General features: G+C 44.4%; 1 protein-coding gene and 1 long non-coding RNA gene across 5 annotated transcripts in view; one reads left to right on the forward strand and one right to left on the reverse strand.

Moving 5' to 3' along the window:
- The window catches only part of LOC138792313 (uncharacterized), a 39,136-nt gene that overhangs the window by 12,395 nt on the left and 9,628 nt on the right, over positions 1-17,113 (reverse strand). The window lies entirely within an intron of this gene.
- Positions 1,943-12,727, forward strand: LOC138792312 (collagenase 3-like). 4 transcript variants are annotated; one of them, XM_069969589.1, is made up of 11 exons: positions 1,943-1,978; positions 2,856-3,034; positions 4,130-4,308; positions 4,623-4,771; positions 4,859-4,984; positions 6,231-6,392; positions 8,918-9,020; positions 10,171-10,304; positions 10,588-10,747; positions 11,791-11,897; positions 12,582-12,727. In XM_069969589.1, exons 2-11 carry the CDS (start codon positions 2,912-2,914, stop codon positions 12,677-12,679), a joined length of 1,341 nt encoding a protein of 446 aa, XP_069825690.1. In that variant the 5' UTR covers positions 1,943-1,978; positions 2,856-2,911; the 3' UTR covers positions 12,680-12,727. The 4 variants fall into 4 exon arrangements, with proteins under 4 accessions (XP_069825690.1, XP_069825688.1, XP_069825689.1 ...); XM_069969587.1 differs by having other exon boundaries at positions 1,952-2,112; XM_069969588.1 differs by having other exon boundaries at positions 1,952-2,091.

A 17,113-nucleotide genomic window follows, 5' to 3' on the forward strand; every position in this document is an offset into this window, starting at 1 on the left:
CCATCTCAACTCAATACCCAATAGGGAACAACAAACTGATAGATTGGGGTCTGTCTGCTGGGACCCCCCGCTCTCAATGATTCCAGGATTGTTTTGGCCCCATTTTGGGGTCCCAGAGGTTGTATCACACCAGTCAGCTTGTTGTCCCCTATCCTAGATGTGCTCGATGGGAGACATGTCTATTGGATCTATGACAGACAAGAGGACAGACCTCTATTTCAGCCTCCATTGCTCTTTATCATGATAGACTACTTGTAGTTGGACGTCTGGCTAGTAGCCCGATGATGTGCAAGCACCTTCTGATATTTTGTGTAGACGTTGTTCGATGTCCTAGGTTTGGCATCAAATTTCACTCAGCACAGTATGGATCACTGGGCGCCATACTTCTCATCTGTTTATCCATCCACGCGGAGGTTGGCCTGTCCAGTTTGTCATTAGTTTCCTAATCGCTGGGACAAACAACGTTGTTTCCAATGGATTCCATATAATTGTGTCCCATTGGATTCCTGTCACAGCCGCGGCGGCGTCCCGCGTTCCGGGCCGCCGCCGCGACCGCTTCCTGCCCCATGCAGCAGCCGGTGTCCATAGTCGGGGACCCGGCGCTGCTATCACCTCGGCCCCGGGGGGCGCCTCACCTCTCCACGCTCCTGTCTCCCGCTGTGCCGGCCGGCGCGCGCGTCCCCGCCTCCTAGGGCGCACGTGCGCCGGCTGTCTCAGATTTAAAGGGGTAGTGCGCTCCTAATTGGTAGTTGCACCTAATCACTCCCCTATAAATCCCAGCTTGCCTTGTTCCCTGTGTTGGAGCCTCTACATGCTTCCCATAGCGTTTGGCCCAGCTCCCTGTTGTTCCTGATTCCTGTCCGCTACCTGGTCCCTAGTCCTTGTTCCTGATTCCTGTCCACTACCCGGTCCCTAGTCCTTGTTCCTGGTTCCTGCTTCCCCGTTACTCTATTGCTCCTGTCTTCAGCCTGTCTCCTGCGGTCACGACTACAGACCTCTGTCACTACCATCTCCTGCCTACTGCTCCTGCCACGCCTCGCCTGCCGACACCAGCAACCAAGCCAGGGGTAGCGACCTGGGGGTCGCCTGCCGCAGCAAGTCCATCCCGCCTTGCGGCGGGCTCTGGTGAAAACCAGCGGCCCCTTAGACTCCGCTCCCTGGTGAGGTTTGTGCCATCGCTGGTGCCGGTCCAGTGGATCCACTACTCCGGGCGTTACAATTCCCTATCCTTTTATATGAAATCAGGCGCATATGGAGGTACAATATGGCCGTATAGACCTCTACGTGGACCTATGGAGCTAGAACCAAGCTGTAATGGAACCCTATGCATGAGCCCTAGATAAGTCAATATCCAACACTCAAAGTCTTGATGCTCCAGATCCTCTGTGCCACAGGTGCAAAACCACAAATCCCAGCATGCCTGCAGAGCCAAAGCTTTGGCTCCATTGTTATCTTCCTATCCGTCTTGGAGTATCACCATTGGGACTTAGCACACCATATAGCTTCATCCCTGCTATCCTCATCTCAAAGGGGGGGGGGGGGGTCCCATCTAGAAGGGATATGCCCAGATGTGGGGTTCCGGATGTTGCCCAGTATGCCGTCATTGAGAAGGATTTAAAGTGGGCATCCACTATTATAACATACATACATATACATTTTTTCCTGCATTTTAAGAGGAATTTATCAAGGCGTCTTTTCTATTATAGTGATGTGTGGTATATATATATATATATATATATAAATATATATATACATACAGTATATATATATATATATATATATATATATATCTATCTCAAACATGGTGTAAAGTGAAACTGGCTCAGTTGCCCCTAGCAACCAATCAGATTCCACCTTTCATTCCTCACAGACTCTTTGGAAAATGAAAGGAGGAATCTGATTGGTTGCTAGGGGCAACTGAGCCAGTTTCACTTTACACCATGTTTGATAAATCTCCCCCTATGTCTACAGAAACCGTGTGGGTGTGATAGATTGTATATAAGGGGAATTTCCTAACACAAATAACACAGTCATTCCCTTGTAAACCGTCCGTCAGATTCCTGTTGTCTGTGCTCGGTCAACATAAGCGAAGTCGGGAAGTTTTCTTTCATGGTTTGATTTTCACTTTTCCACCCACAGAAACCTAATAAAGGGGATTTTTTTCCCTTTGTTTTTGTTGTGCGAATCATATATCATTGATACCTGCAGGGGGTGCCGCTGCCTCCACCTCTCATTGATATCAGATCACAGCCACTTATTCCTCCCAACCCATAGGGCAGGATGTAAATAAAAAATTTTATAGGCATGTCCCAGAGAATAAAAAATGCTTCAAATCAACCAGTGTCAGAAAGTTATATAGATTTGTAATTTACTTCTATTTAAAAATCTCCAGTCTCCCAGTAATTATCAGCTGCTGTATGTCCTGCAGGAAGTGCTGTATTCTTTCCAGTCTGACACAACACTCTCTGCTGCCACCTCTGTCCATGTCAGGAACTGTCCAGAGAAGTAGCAAATCCCCATAGAAAACCTTTCCTGCTCTGGACAGTTCCTGACATGGAGAGAGGTGGCAGCAGAGAGCACTGTGTCAGACTGGAAAGAATACAGCACTTCCTGCAGGACATACAGCAGCTGATAAGTACTGGAAGACTTGAGATTTTTTAATAGAATTAAATTACAAATCTCTGGCACTTTCTGGCACCAGTTGATGTGAAAGGTTTTTTATTTTTTCATTTTTTTTGGTGACCAATATCATAGAAATTCACCATTCAGCTGTTTTACAAATTCTGATTAAATCCGTTTTAGCTCAACCATCAAGAATGTCATTGTCTGATAAGAAATTGTCTCCCTTCATGTAGCTATAAATATAAATCTACCGGTCATCACTGACAAACAGTAGAGCCGTGGTCCCACTATGAGAGTCTTCCTAGTGTCCCTGAGATGGCTGCTTCTTAGTATAACAAATGCCTTACCGATCATGAGGGATTCACCGCCGGATAGCGAGATCCTTCCAGCGTCTGATCTACAGGATGGACAGGTTTGTGACCATTTCAGCAAAATATTTCTATAACCAAAGATTCATGAAAGGGGGTCTCCATATTGGACTCTTTTTTTTTGTTAAAAGAGTCCCCCAATAATAAGCGACTCACTAAGTATCTGGACCCTTAGCAATCAGTTGTAATCCCAGCAGCAAGTGCTTAATTTCTCTGCAGCGCCTCAGCAGGGAAAATGAGGAATCACACAGTTCTGAACTAGATCATTGGTTATCCAGGTAGTTTACAAATCTTCCAGATTAAAGGGATATACCATTTAAACATAACTTTTCATATGTTGCTGCCCATGGGGAGACTAACAATTCCTTCCATACTTGTTATTATCTGTTCAGTCTCCTTTCCCTAGTTCTCAGCTGCTGCTTTCTGCTGAAGACACAGAAATCTGTGTGTGAGCCTTTCTCTCCCCCCCCTCCTCCCCCTCCCTTCTGAGACAGCTGATGTAAACAAGTCCCTGGCAGGCTTTATCTGCAACATTGTAGCTTCTTTGTAATGCTGGGATAGATAATCACAGTGAGATCATCAGCAACTTAACCTCAGATTAGCCCTCTCAGCATTACAGAGAAGTTACAATGTTGCAGATAAAGCCTGCCAGGGACTTGTTTACATCAGCCGTCACAGAAGGGAGGGGGGACGAGGGAGAGACAGAGAGAAAGGCTCACACACAGATTTTTGTGTCTTTAGCAGAAAGCAGCAGCTCAGAACTGGGGGAAGGAGACTGAATAGATAATAACAAGTATGGAATGAATTGTTAGTCTCACCATGGATATCAAAAGTTATGTCTGAATGGAATACCCCTTTAAAAACCCTTTTACAAAGGTCAATTCTTGATCAGTGGTGAGATCCTCTTTCAATCCAGAAGTTGGGTCTCCATGAATAGGGTCGCGTAATGAGACCATAATGCGCGTGACCCCCATTGGATCCAATTCGCATTATGGTTTCAATGGGGACCTGAACTTCCGGATAAACAGAAGATCTCGTTGCTGATCCGGAAGCGGCCTATCATGACATGTACACTTTATTATAATTTAATTTATTTAAAAATAATTTTCTGATACTGGACAACCCAATACTATATGTAGAGATACAAGAAATACGGAGGATACATGGAGGCTATACAGAAGAGGGATGTCGATCTGAACCGGGGACACTACGAGAACGACAATACCATGGATGAGCCCAGGTGTGGGGTTCCGGATGTTGCCCAGTATGCCGTCATTGAGAAGGATTTAAAGTGGGTGTCCACTATTATAACATACAGGTAAAATAATTTTCCTGCATTTTCTGAGCGATTTATCAAGGTGTCTTTTCTATTATAATGTTGTATGAAATATATAGATAGATATATGGGGAAGATTTATTAAACATGGTGTAAAGTGAAACTGTCTCAGTTGCCCCTAGCAACCAATCAGATTCCACCTTTCATTCCTCACAGACTCTTTGAAAAATGAAAGATGGAATCTGATTGGTTGCTAGGGGCAACTGAGCCAGCTTCACTTTACACCATGTTTGATAAATCTCCCCCATGGTGTATGAACTCTTCATCCCAAATCCTCCCATATAACACGACTTTAGAATAGTGAACTACAGCCCGGATCTGCCACCAGCCGATGTGGATCAGAACATACAGGACGCCTTTAACGTGTGGAGCGCAGTGACCCCCCTCCAGTTTATACGGCTCCATAGCGGACACGCTGACCTGATGGTCGTCTTTGCTGCCAGAGGTGAACTCCGATGGGGCAGGGAAATTTGAAGAACACTTCTTATAATTGTAGAGTGATAATGGAAGGATGTGCTGTGTTCATCTCTAGAACATGGAGATTTCTTCCCTTTCGATGGCCCTAGAGGAGTTCTGGCTCACGCCTTTCCGCCTGGAGAGCTGGAGGGCGGAGATGTCCATTTTGATGATGAAGAAAGATGGACGGCTGACTTGGACGGTAAAGGGTTAATTTCTGTCGATTTAATTCCAACTTAAAGGGGTACTCCGGCGCGGACATATTTTTCAGATCTGACCGGGGAGGGGGGGTTATGGGCGACGGAGGTCACTTACCTCCCGGATTGCGGCGCCCCATACCCGCATCCAGCGGCCGCTTCCTGGTCTGAGCTGCCGTACGAGACGTGACTTCTGAAGGCAGCTCAGCCATTCAGCGGCCGATGGTGGGACTCCGCTACGGCCGCCGAATGGCTGAGCTGCCTTGAGACGTCACGTCTCGTGCGGCAGCTCAGACCAGGAAGCGGCCGCGGAACGCGGGTATGGGGCGCCGCAATCCGGGACCCGGCGCTGGAACCGGGGAGGTAAGTGACCTCCGCCGCCCCTAACCACCCCCTCCCCGGCAAGATCTGAAAAATACGGCCGCGCCGGAGTACCCCTTTAATGTCCAGGTCTTATGTCTGGGGACTTATATGGTGGGGGGGCCTATGGGTGAGGCCAGACATTAGGGCCTGGGAGTGACTGCTACATCTCCACCTCCGCTTATACATTATAGAAGCATCCAGAGCCCGACTGGGTCTTTAATGCAGCTCCACCAGCCCTCATACAAGATTAAGTCCCCCCCCGCCTCCTCTTTTTTATATACATAAAACACAGTTTTAACAATAGAAGGAAGATAAAAGTGGAATGTTAAGAATTGCTCATTTACATCCATCGAAAATAACAGAGTAAACACACAGTGATTGACAAACTAAACGGCCCACCGGGAATTTGCCAGTTCTGCAATATTGTCAGTCCGGGCCTGGAAGCATCCCTGAGTAGTTAAGGATGTTTTGAGGAACACTTCCTATAACTGATGATCATTGATACATTTTTGCATGGTTAACTCCTCTCATATCTATAGTCCTGTAGGGTTGTTAAGGGTTGATTTGGTTTTGGATGGTGAAAGATTTAATGATGTTACATTTACCTATAATTACACTTTACCTACCAATCACCAGAATGGAGGTTAACAGAGGTAGTAACAGTGTGGAGGCTCGACCGCCACTCCATTCATTCTTTGTGGGTGTTCCGAACATTGCTGAACACTGTACCCCACTATGTACAGAGAACAGGGGCCTTCTCACCCTTGTCCACCTGTCTCCTGATGAAACTTTACCTGCTTCCTGTTGGGTCACCCCTAACATATCTATATAATATTCATTCCTCTGAAGAGCTTATACTTCTTATGTAACGTTTCTTCTTCTCCTTAGACTACAACCTATTCTCAGTGGCTGTACATGAATTAGGACACTCTCTGGGGCTGGCCCACTCCAGCAGCCCGTCTGCTCTGATGTATCCTATCTACACTTACTATAGCTCGGAGAACTTCACCCTTCCTGCAGATGATGTCCTGGGAATACAGGAACTGTATGGTAAAGGCCATGTATATAGTATGTGTTACCATTGTTCTTGTGTGCAGGATCCTATTGGAATATGTGTCCATTTGTTTTACCATATTACAACGGCCGTTAGTTATACGTGGTATTATATATATCTTTTAATTTTTCCAAAGAATAGTATAGAGCATATTGGGTTTGATTATTATGATGTTGGAGCATAATGTATAATCACCTAGACTAAGTTTTTCCTATCTGTTCTTTATTGTTTTCCACTACTACTCATCCCTCTCTTCTCCATAGATGTAAGTATCTAAAATTCAGCTGAGTTTTATTGTCTGACAATAAACAAATATATATCGACTATATATATGTATAGAAATGTAAAGAGCTGTTGAAAACCAAGGGGGACATATTGAACATTTGTCATTTGTAGCGTGATTTGCATTGCTACGTTCACATTTATGGATGCCTTTTTTCTACACACACACACACACACACACACACACACACACACACACACACTTGTTTAAAATGAATGGGAAACATGGTTTTCTGAATTTAGAGCATTTATGAGATACAAGGGGGACATATTAAAGCTACTCTGTACCCACAATCTGACCCCCCCCCAAACCCCTTGTACCTTCGGATAGCTGCTTTTAATCCAAGATCTGTCCTGGGGTCTGTTCGGCAGGGGATGCAGTTATTGTCATAAAAACAACTTTTAGGGTGCCTTCACATCTACCGACTCGCAGTCAGGTAGGTCCTGGCAGATCACTTTCACTACATACACCCAGCGGTCTGAGCGACCGCTGCATGTATGTAGTGAAAGTGATCTGCCAGGACCTACCTGACTCGCAGCGTAATTTACGCTGCGAGTCGCTAGGTGTGAAGGCACCCTTAATCCGGCAGCTCTGTGTCTAACGGCCGGGGCTTACATTTGTATATGCATTAGGCTGGCACACCCTCTCTGTCCTTCCTCCCCACCCTCCTCATCATTAGGAATGCTCCAGGCAGATTGCTTCCTATTCCCCACCTGTGTGTATAATGAACATGGACTGGATCATTAATACACCTGTGCAAAGCTCAAACAGCAGTAAATGTTCCTGGATCATTCCTAATGATGAGGAGGGTGGGGAGGAAGGACAGAGAGGGCGTGCCAGCCTAATGCATATACAAATGTAAGCCCCGGCCATTAGACACAGCGCTGCAGGATTAAAAGTTGTTTTTAGGACAATAACTGCATCCCCTGCCGAACGGACCCCAGGACAGATCTTGGATTAAAAGCAGCTATCCGAAGGTACAAGTGGTTTGGGCGGGGTCAGATTGTGGGTACATAGTCGCTTTAAATACTTCAGTGTGATGCATCTAAAGTGCCTGTTTTCTCGTATATAGCTCATTTAGCCCATATATGTGGCTCAACACCTGTGCTAGAAAAGGGTTCTCCATTTTGGATGATCCCTTTAAGGACCCCCTTAACAATAAGCTGATGACAACGTGTTCCTCTACCTTGACCTCAGTGATCAACTGCAAACTGTGTAGCATCGAGTGTTTAATTTCAATGCAGCGCCCCCACAGGGGAAATGAAGCATTGCATATAATTGCTATACTACATGGCTGTGTCAGTTTCTCCAAACCGACGGATGAATTCTTGGTACTCCGGCAAAAATCTAATTTAAATAGAAGTAAATTGCAAATCTTTATAATTTTCTGACACAAGCTGCTTTTTTGACACAAGTTGAATTTCGCTGGAGTACCCCTTTAACTCAAAATTTCCAAATTTAAAGGGAACCATTCACCCTGTGGCCCCGGCAGAAACTGACATACAGTGACATAAAGGTCAATATACTTACCACATCGCTCCCGGTCCCGTCCCAGATCCCGTTGTTGACACAAAGAAATCGCTGATTCTTCTTCTCGCGCCCATTATGGTAATGAGCACCGCCGGGTCCGAAGTCCAGCCTTCTCCCCGCCTCCGACACTTGATTGACGCTGGGTCCTCTTCCTCCTCGTCTTCTTTCTTCTCGCCGGATCCCGCGCAGGCGCTGTGACAGTCGTTTTCGGCGCATGCGCAGTTCACAATTGAAGCCGCTCCGCAGCTTCACCGTTTACTGCGCGTGCGCCGATTGTCTCGAACACGTATCCTGTTTACCGCGCAGGCGCAGAAGAGGTGACGAGACCATCGCAACGGCGCCTGCGCGGGAATTCGTCAGAAGACTGAAGACGTCAATCAAGTTCCAGGAGGCGTGGATGGGCGGCGACGAGAAGAGGACCTCATGAATAAGTTGGACTCGTCCGTCGTTTCCTATGGACGTTGGACTCATCTCAGCTTATTACCATAATGGGCGGGAGAAGAAGAACGGGATCCGGGACGGGACCGGGAGCGATGTGGTAAGTATATTGACCTTTATGTCACTGTATGTCAGTTTCTGCCGGGGGCCACGGGGTGAATGGTTCCCTTTAAAAATGATTTTTTTAAGGTGACACCCCTGTTACATAATGGGATATCCTTATTACAGAGGATGCATAATTACTAGTACCTATATGTTCCTTGGTTTCAGGTCCTAGACCCTCAAGTGTTGTAACTCCCACAATCTGCAGCCAGGAGGTGCCCATCGATGCCATGGTACAATGGAAAGGAGGTGTTATTATCTTCAAAGACAGGTATAACAGATTGTATTTTGTAGTCTTTCTATTCTTATTTTCAGCACAGTAATCTAAAGCAATCTGCGGTTGATAGAACGGGAAGTTGTAAAGATGCTAGCCAGCCAATAGTCAACAGAACTGGGCTTAAAGTGGTAGTTCACCAAAACGTTTTCTTTTAAATCAAATGATCCTAGCAAGTACCAAAGATTTGTAATTTTATTCTATTTAAAAAATCTCAAGTCTTCTAGTACTTATCAGCTGCTGTATGTCCTGCAGGAAGTGGTGTATTCTCTCCAGTCTGGAGAGCAGGAGAGGTTTTTTTTATGGGGATTTGGTACTGCTCTGGACAGTTCCTGACATGGACAGTAGTGGCAGCAGAGAGCACTGTGTAAGACTGGAAAGAATACACCACTTCCTGCTGGACATACAGCAGCTGATAAGTACTGGAAGAGTTAAGATTTTTTAAACAGAAGTAAATTACGAATCTTTTGCCCTTGCTGGGATTAGTTGACTTAAAAGAACCTTCACCTGTTACCTTCCCTTGATCTAAAATGTGGCTCAGATCCCCCCAGGACTTATATTAGGACAGAAAAGGATAGCCAACAGGCAGTCACAAAATAAATGGAACAGATGATGATGCAAACGGGTTGATAATGATGCCACAAACTGACCTTATATAACTCTAAACTAACACCTGACAAACTAAACCTTCCCAAGAGATACTAGAAACCTTAGGACAGACTAAACACAGCATAAGCTATAACGCGCACAGGCCATGGGGCTTTTAACTGACTAACAAAACTCCACCCAAACCATCCAGGCATGAACAGTACAGACTGCCTGATCTATTACTCTGGATCAGGCTACAGGAAAACTCCAAACAGACTTATGAACAGAGAATAATATTCAACCTTTTAAAGGTGCAACTAATGTAAGTTAATGGCTTGTACCTTTAGGGTATGTTGACATAGCAGAATGAGGGATTCTGAAGGGGACCTAGCTATAGGGTTATAGAATCAGTAGCTGCCCATTGATTTAAAATGTGTAATGCTTAGTTTTACCTGTAGGGGCGCTGTAGGGACAAGAGGCAGGGAGAATCCCCAGCCATGTGATTAGCTTTGTATGTTTCCATTCTAGTATGGCTTCATTGTGCTTATCTTTATGGTAGACACGTGTGGTATCACCACCCAAACCTGCCTGTACATAAAGCCATCTTGGCAACTTCACTGTGGGAAGAAGTTCCGGACTTCATAGATGCCGCCTACAGTTCTCCAGGACAAAACACCATTTTGTTATTTAAAGGTGAGTATAGATTTACACCATGATAATTAAGGGGGTTCTCTAGGGTTACAATAAAAAAGTTGGCTGTTTTTTTTTTCCCCCAGAAACAGTGCCCCTCATGTCCACAGGTTGTGTCTGGTATTACAGGTCAGGTGAACAGGACTGAGCTGCGTTACCATACACCGCTCGTGGACAAATATGGTGTTGTTTCTGGAGAGAAAGGAATCCTGAACAACCCCTTTAAACCAGCCATGGACTGTCATAGACAGCTTATATACTTACTATAACCATGACCTGCTTTCAGGGAGACAGGTCTGGTCTGTCAATGGATTTTACCCAAAAGTTAAAGATTCTGGAAATATCAGTGACTTCGGCTTCCCTGAGACGGTGATGAGAATAGATGCTGCCCTCCATGATGGGGAGAAAGGAAAAACCTTCTTTTTCACTGGAGACCAGTGCTGGAGGTAATATATACAGTGGTCATACACATGAGTAGGCGGACGGTCGAGCGACCATTGAGCGAATGATCATCTGGTTAAAGGGGTAGATCACCAAAAAATCTCAGACACAGTGCTCCCTGCTGCCACCTATGTCCATGTCAGGAACTGTGCAGAGCAGGAGCGGTTTTCTATGGGGATACTGCTGCTCTGGACAGTTCCTGATATGGACAGAGGTGGCAGCAGAGAGCACTGTGTCAGACTGGAAAGAATACAGCACTTCCTGCAGGACATACAGCAGCTGATAAGTACTAGAAGACTGGACATATTTTAATAGAAGTAAATTACAAATTTCTGGCACTTGCTGGGACCGGTTGATGTGAAAAAATAAATAAATTGGTGAGCTACCCCTTTAATGGCCATTCAGCTGACAGTTATACCTTGACAATCGTTGATCTATCCACAATGAGTGCACAGGCCACAGATCTTTTAATGGAACTCCACCCAAAACTTTCCAGCCTGAGCAACCAAGATTGCCTGATCCATTCCTCTGGATCAGGCTGTGATACACCTCCATAGCAACTGTCTCAAATAGAATAGCAGTAGTGAACTCTCACTAGTACAGTTAACATAATATAATGGAATATAAAGGGGTTATCTAGGACTAGAGAAAGAATAGTTACAGCACCCCCTGTCCTCAGGTTGCGTGTGGTATTGCAGTTCAGCTCCATTCAATTGAATGGTACTAAGCTGCGCAACCACTCCCACACTGAGGATAGCAGAGGCGCTGTTGTCTGGTAGAAAGTGGTCATGTTTTTGTAAGCCTGGACAACCCCAAGGCCCTAAGGCTGCCTGGAAAACTTGGATACAGTCCATGGCCATAGGCTATATCCATGCTGTCCAGGCAAGGGCTGTATCCAACTTCTTTAGCCCCTGGTAGTCAAATGCAGAGCGTTCGGGTTGGGATGAACCCGAGCATGCTTGAGATTCGCTCATCTCTAATGGTCACATTGAGGCATGCCCACTTTATATTTATCATACTATATACTGATGATACCATATTTCCTTAGTTACGATGAACAAACAAGACAGATGGACCATGGATTTCCTATGCTGCTGGAATCACAGTTCTCTGGTGTGGGAAATAAGGTGGACGCAGCTTATATGCATGAGAACGGTACGTGATACACTTGGATGGGAGAAAGTTTTTTTTATTCTTTATGCAGCTAGTCTATATATTTATATATATATATATATATATATATATATATATATATATATATATATATTTCAGTATTACCCCCTTTAGTTTTTCCTTTCTGTCTCAACATTCCTTGCATCCTTTCCTTCACTTGGGTCATGTGATCTCATGGTGACCCCCCCCCCTGGAAACTTCCTGTATGATACAGCTGCATGGACTGTTCCATAAAAGCTATCCACATGTGGGGAGACAGAAACTCCCATAAGAGTTACTGATGATGATTATATGGGTAGACTTGAAAAGCAGTTATCAGTCAGAAAGTCAAGATGGTGGCTGGTCACATGACCCAGATGTAGTAATGAAATGTGTCGTTGTAGAGCTGGGATGAAGCAGATGGCACAGTGGGAATAGTGGGGGTGAGTGTCTATTTTATGGGCAAAAAAATTAAATAAAATAATTGTGGGAATTCTTTTTTACCTCTATGGTACACAGGTATACAGCACCCTAGCAGCCATATTGCTTGTTAGAAGCTACCGTTCTGTAATTCTTTACCTCCAAACTAGAAGTTTATATTATTATATAGATGTTTTATTATTTCTAGGAATATGATATATAGAGGGATAGAGATAACACTATTAATGCTGAACTTCTCTCATACAGGGAACATGTATTTTTATCATGGAGAAACCCAGATTGAATACGACCCAAGGATCCGCCATGTTACCGATGTCAGAGAAAAATTCTTTGTCTTGTGTTGAGAATTACATCATAGTGAAGCCACATAGCAAATGAAAGAGATGTATACATCAATACTATTTATAATAAAGTATAATATTGCTCTACTTTATTCCATGTTCCTGGGGGTATTTGCTCAGAGGATAAAGTCTGGGGGCCACAGAAGTGAAACAGAAAGCATGGCTCCCTCTTGGTACTGGTTTATGCCAATGTACCCATCTTCTTGGTATGAAGTGTCTGGGCTGTAGGGGGCACTTTTAGTGTGGGATACCTTAAAGGGACAGTGTCATTAGAAAATGACTCAATAATGTTTTTATGTTAAACATATTTTCTTAGAATTTTTGGTGAAGTTTTTTTTAAATTACCATTTTTCTATCTATAGTATAAAATAATCTTGGGATCTTGCAGTTTTCATTCTCACCACTGGGGTTAGAACTAAGCTGAGACTTCCTGTTGTGTCTGTGGTGATCAGATGAGGCTGCTGTAAAGTGATCTGTACAGCATTGCAGAGACAGGCGGCAGAGACTGCAGAAACGGCCCTGGTTAAAGGGGTTATCCAGCGCTACAAAAACATGGCCACTTTCCCCCCCTACTGTTGTCTCCAGTTTGGGTGGGGTTCTGAGACTCTGTTCCATTGAAGTAAATGGAGCTTAATTGCAAACCGCACCTGAACTGTAGGGGGAAACAGTAGGGGGGGAAAGTGGCCATGTTTTTGTAGCACTGGATAACCCATTTAAGTTGACTTTTTCTAATATGTATGGAGATCAAATGCCCAACTGGGAGGGTGGGTGTTAAAGACCACTAGGTCCCCAAGGTTATGGAGGCCACAGGGTATTTGATACGTGTGTACTCCCTTTAATCTAGTCCGGGACACTTAATACCTAATAGCATTGGCCAAATAATGCCATAGCTGTCACCCTCCAAAAATTTTGAGTTGACCTCTAAAGAAGAATGTTTGGAGTAGACTATATAATGTGGAGATGAAGTGGTGGAGACCCCTGAAGGGTGGTCTATTCAAGGCATTTGCCTCTTTCTTATGCATTTATGTTCATATGCTTTGTTTTTGTTTTTTTCTTGGGGGGGGGGGGGGATGGTGGTGTTTTTTCTTTCATCGTCACCTATTAGGCCTTGTTTATCTGTTATTTTCGTGATATAAGTTGGAAAACAAGCCAAATGTTGTGCTGACAGACCATAGTGTACTTTAACTTGATCCATTGATTTCAGTGGCTGCAATGTCATCTACTGCTGATAAGTGAACTTGCCGAATGCTCAGCATTTGATTCCCTGTGGCTGGAGAAGTTGGATGTAGCCTTAAGGAGTCCTGGAAAAACATGGATACAGCCATAGGCCATAGGCTGTATCCATGTTTTCCTGGCAACTCTAGGGCTACATCCAAAGTCTCCAGCCACCAGAAGTCAAATGCAGATCCGGCAAGCATCATCTACTACTGACCACTTTTGGTCTACATCTACACGTATACTGTTTTCTTTAAGGGACTCAAAAGCACAGGTAGCCATGATTTTGAGTCCTTCAAGAAACCAGTATATAACAGGAATGACCCGAATGTAGTCTTGTCGGCATGCGGTTTGATGAATAACCCAATAGACATAAAAGAGCCCTTATTGTCCCGGAAATGTTATCACCACCAATATATGGAGCAGACAGCTTCTTCTTCTTCTTCCCAGTTCTTGCTCAATCTCAGTCAATGTGATCACTTTTCCAAAACAGATAAAACTCCGTGTCCTGGGGCTGTTTGCTGATTTGAGAGGAATGTGTTTGTTACGGGCTTAGCTACACATTCACATTCCTCCAGTAACCTGAGCAGCGACGTCAACACATTTCTGAGGCCTTAGTGAGAGGTCACGTTGTTGTCGTCCCACCAAGAAGTATGCGAAATGGAAATGGAGGCATTTATCACAAAAATCGGCTACGGAAACCTGAGGAGTAGCACATATCACATTGACTGAGATAACAGCGTACCAAGTACGTCATGCCTGTGGTTTATAGGAGTCAAATGAGTTCAATCTACAGAGCCCAAAGCAGGTTGTATAGGATGGAGACATGCTTCTTATCATTACCCATAGACTTTGCACTTTTTAATTGTCTAAAATTTTCCAAATTTTTGGTAAATCGTTGGGTTGGGTTGGCCCATCAAAAAACATGAAGATCATTTGGAGGACATAGGCTCTTACACAGTAAAGTCCAACAAGATACCAGCAAGATACCAGGAGAACTTCTTAGATTGACTCTGAACCTAGCTGTTTAGCCTCTTAGATGCCATGGTCAATAGCGTACGTAGCATCTAAGTGATGGAAACAAAAGGAAGAGATAGCATGGGGTTAGGTCTCTATTTTTGCGCCTTGTGCAGACTAGAAATGAGTCAATATCCTGAAATTTGTTTTGGGGTGATTTGCCTAAATTGGCCATTGGATGACGTACTGTAAGCGGCGATGCATAAAAGATCACTGAACAGCTGCACACAGAACAACAAGCCCGATGGGTGTTCACTGAGAGTTGAGGCACACAGTGGATGCTTAAGCAATGATAAGACAGGTCAGGGTTCAGATAGACAGCCTAGTAGGACTTCACATTTAATCACCTTGATGGAATGGGAACCAGTGGGAAGGCTGGGCAATCTACGGAGGGGATTGGTGGCCGAGAAAGCTCTTCCCCCTTGTATGACCATTTGGTGTTATGAGCCTTGGGCTTTACCAGGTCACAAAGTGGTTCACCTTCATCGTGTGGGCACAGTGCACCATCATCACCACAATCATTCCTCCGTCACAACTAGGCCTGTCCAGGGCCTGTGCCCTTACCTGCTGTCAGCAACCTAGACGATTTTCACCTCTGTTGCTAACTACCATAATCCAACATGACATCCCTATTGGGCTCCACCATTTTGGCCATAGGGAACTTACTGCGTACCTTTACATTCATTGAACTCAGTTACAGATCTGTATGCGATGACCTCATGAGCTCCCCCTATTGGTACTTGAACACTAACACACTTTTAGACACAAGGGATTTAGCGTTCTGTATGAAAAAAAATATATTGGCTGTTGGTCCTAAAGAAGTTTTGTAAAATTTTGGGAAGAACAGTGTTAGTTCTGGACTAAAACAAAAATTCCTAACTTTGTCATTTTTTGCATAAACTGAGTGATGTCATGCCAAGCCAATCCCAACATAGACACCCCCACAGGATGTACCTGGTATAACGTTGTGCCCAGACATGAAGCCTGGTTACTGGTAAAGGGTTAGGGTGGGGTATCCTAATAAAGTCATTTTTCTCTGTTTCATCATCTTTGTCCTTCTTTGTCCTTGAGCGACCTACAAAGGAGATTTCCATTTTATATAGATTTCTCTTGAATCCCAATATATAATGTTCCGAGTAGATGGAGATAGAGATATTACTGTTATTATAGAGATGTTAGTAATCGGGATGTGGTTGAGGCTCCTTCCGCTTCATCGTGGAACTGCTCATGGGGATTTCCTAATGCTTATGTATGTTTTTATATGGGGCTAAAGAAAACCTGTATTTTCTGAGTAAGACAATCTGGCTGATGCAAGGAAAGGGCAGTGGTGGTCCTGCAGGCATCACATCCCGCTCATTGCTTACATAGACCTGTTCACCTGAACTCCACCCATCAGCCTATATTGGGTTTTTTATATGTTGGTCTCATATCTATGCTTTATGTTGTACATTGGTAATGGGTAGAGTGATAGAACAGTATAGATGTCTCAACACTCAAATACTACACTAATTGATGTTATATTACAGGGATGATGCCCACAATGATGTCAAAACACAAGGATATTACCCATAGTAATGTCACAGTAAAGGGGAAATACACAGAGTGATGTTACCTTAAAGGAGAAGTCCAGCGAAAATTTTTATTAAAGTATTGTAATGCCCCCCCCCCCAAAGTTTTACAAATCCCCAATATACACTTATTATGGGAAATACTTATAAAGTGCTTTTTTCCCGCACTTACTGCTGCATTAAGGCTTCACTTCCTGGATAACATGGTGATGTCACTTCCTGGATAACATGGTGATGTCACTTCCTGGAAAACATGGTGATGTCACTTCCTGGATAACATGGTGATGTCACTTCCTGGATAACATGGTGATGCCACTTTCTGGATAACATGGTGATGTCACTTCCTGGATAACATGGTGATGTCACTTCCTGAATAACATGGTGATGTCACTTCCTGGATAACATGGTGATGTCACTTCCTGGATAACATGGTGATGTCACTTTCTGGATAACATGGTGATGTCACTTCCTGGATAAAATGGTGATGTCACAACCCGACTCCCAGAGCTGTGCGGGCTGTGGCTGCTGGAGAGGATGATGGCAGGGGAATGCTCAGTGTCCCTCCAGTGCCCTGTGTCCCTCAGTGTCCCCCTGCCATCATCCTCTCCAGCAGCCACAGCCCGCACAGCTCTGGGAG

Source organism: Dendropsophus ebraccatus, chromosome 5 (genome assembly GCF_027789765.1).
Source record: "Dendropsophus ebraccatus isolate aDenEbr1 chromosome 5, aDenEbr1.pat, whole genome shotgun sequence".
Classification (NCBI taxonomy): Eukaryota; Metazoa; Chordata; class Amphibia; order Anura; family Hylidae; genus Dendropsophus; species Dendropsophus ebraccatus.

Bases quoted from the DNA above. Each gene is read 5' to 3' on its own strand.
- LOC138792312 (XM_069969589.1), top strand. From the start codon at position 2,912: ATGAGAGTCTTCCTAGTGTCCCTGAGATGGCTGCTTCTTAGTATAACA. The intron at 10,305-10,587 runs GTGAGTATAGAT...ACCTGCTTTCAG, and splicing joins CACCATTTTGTTATTTAAAG to GGAGACAGGTCTGGTCTGTC. The intron at 10,748-11,790 runs GTAATATATACA...ATATTTCCTTAG, and splicing joins ACTGGAGACCAGTGCTGGAG to TTACGATGAACAAACAAGAC.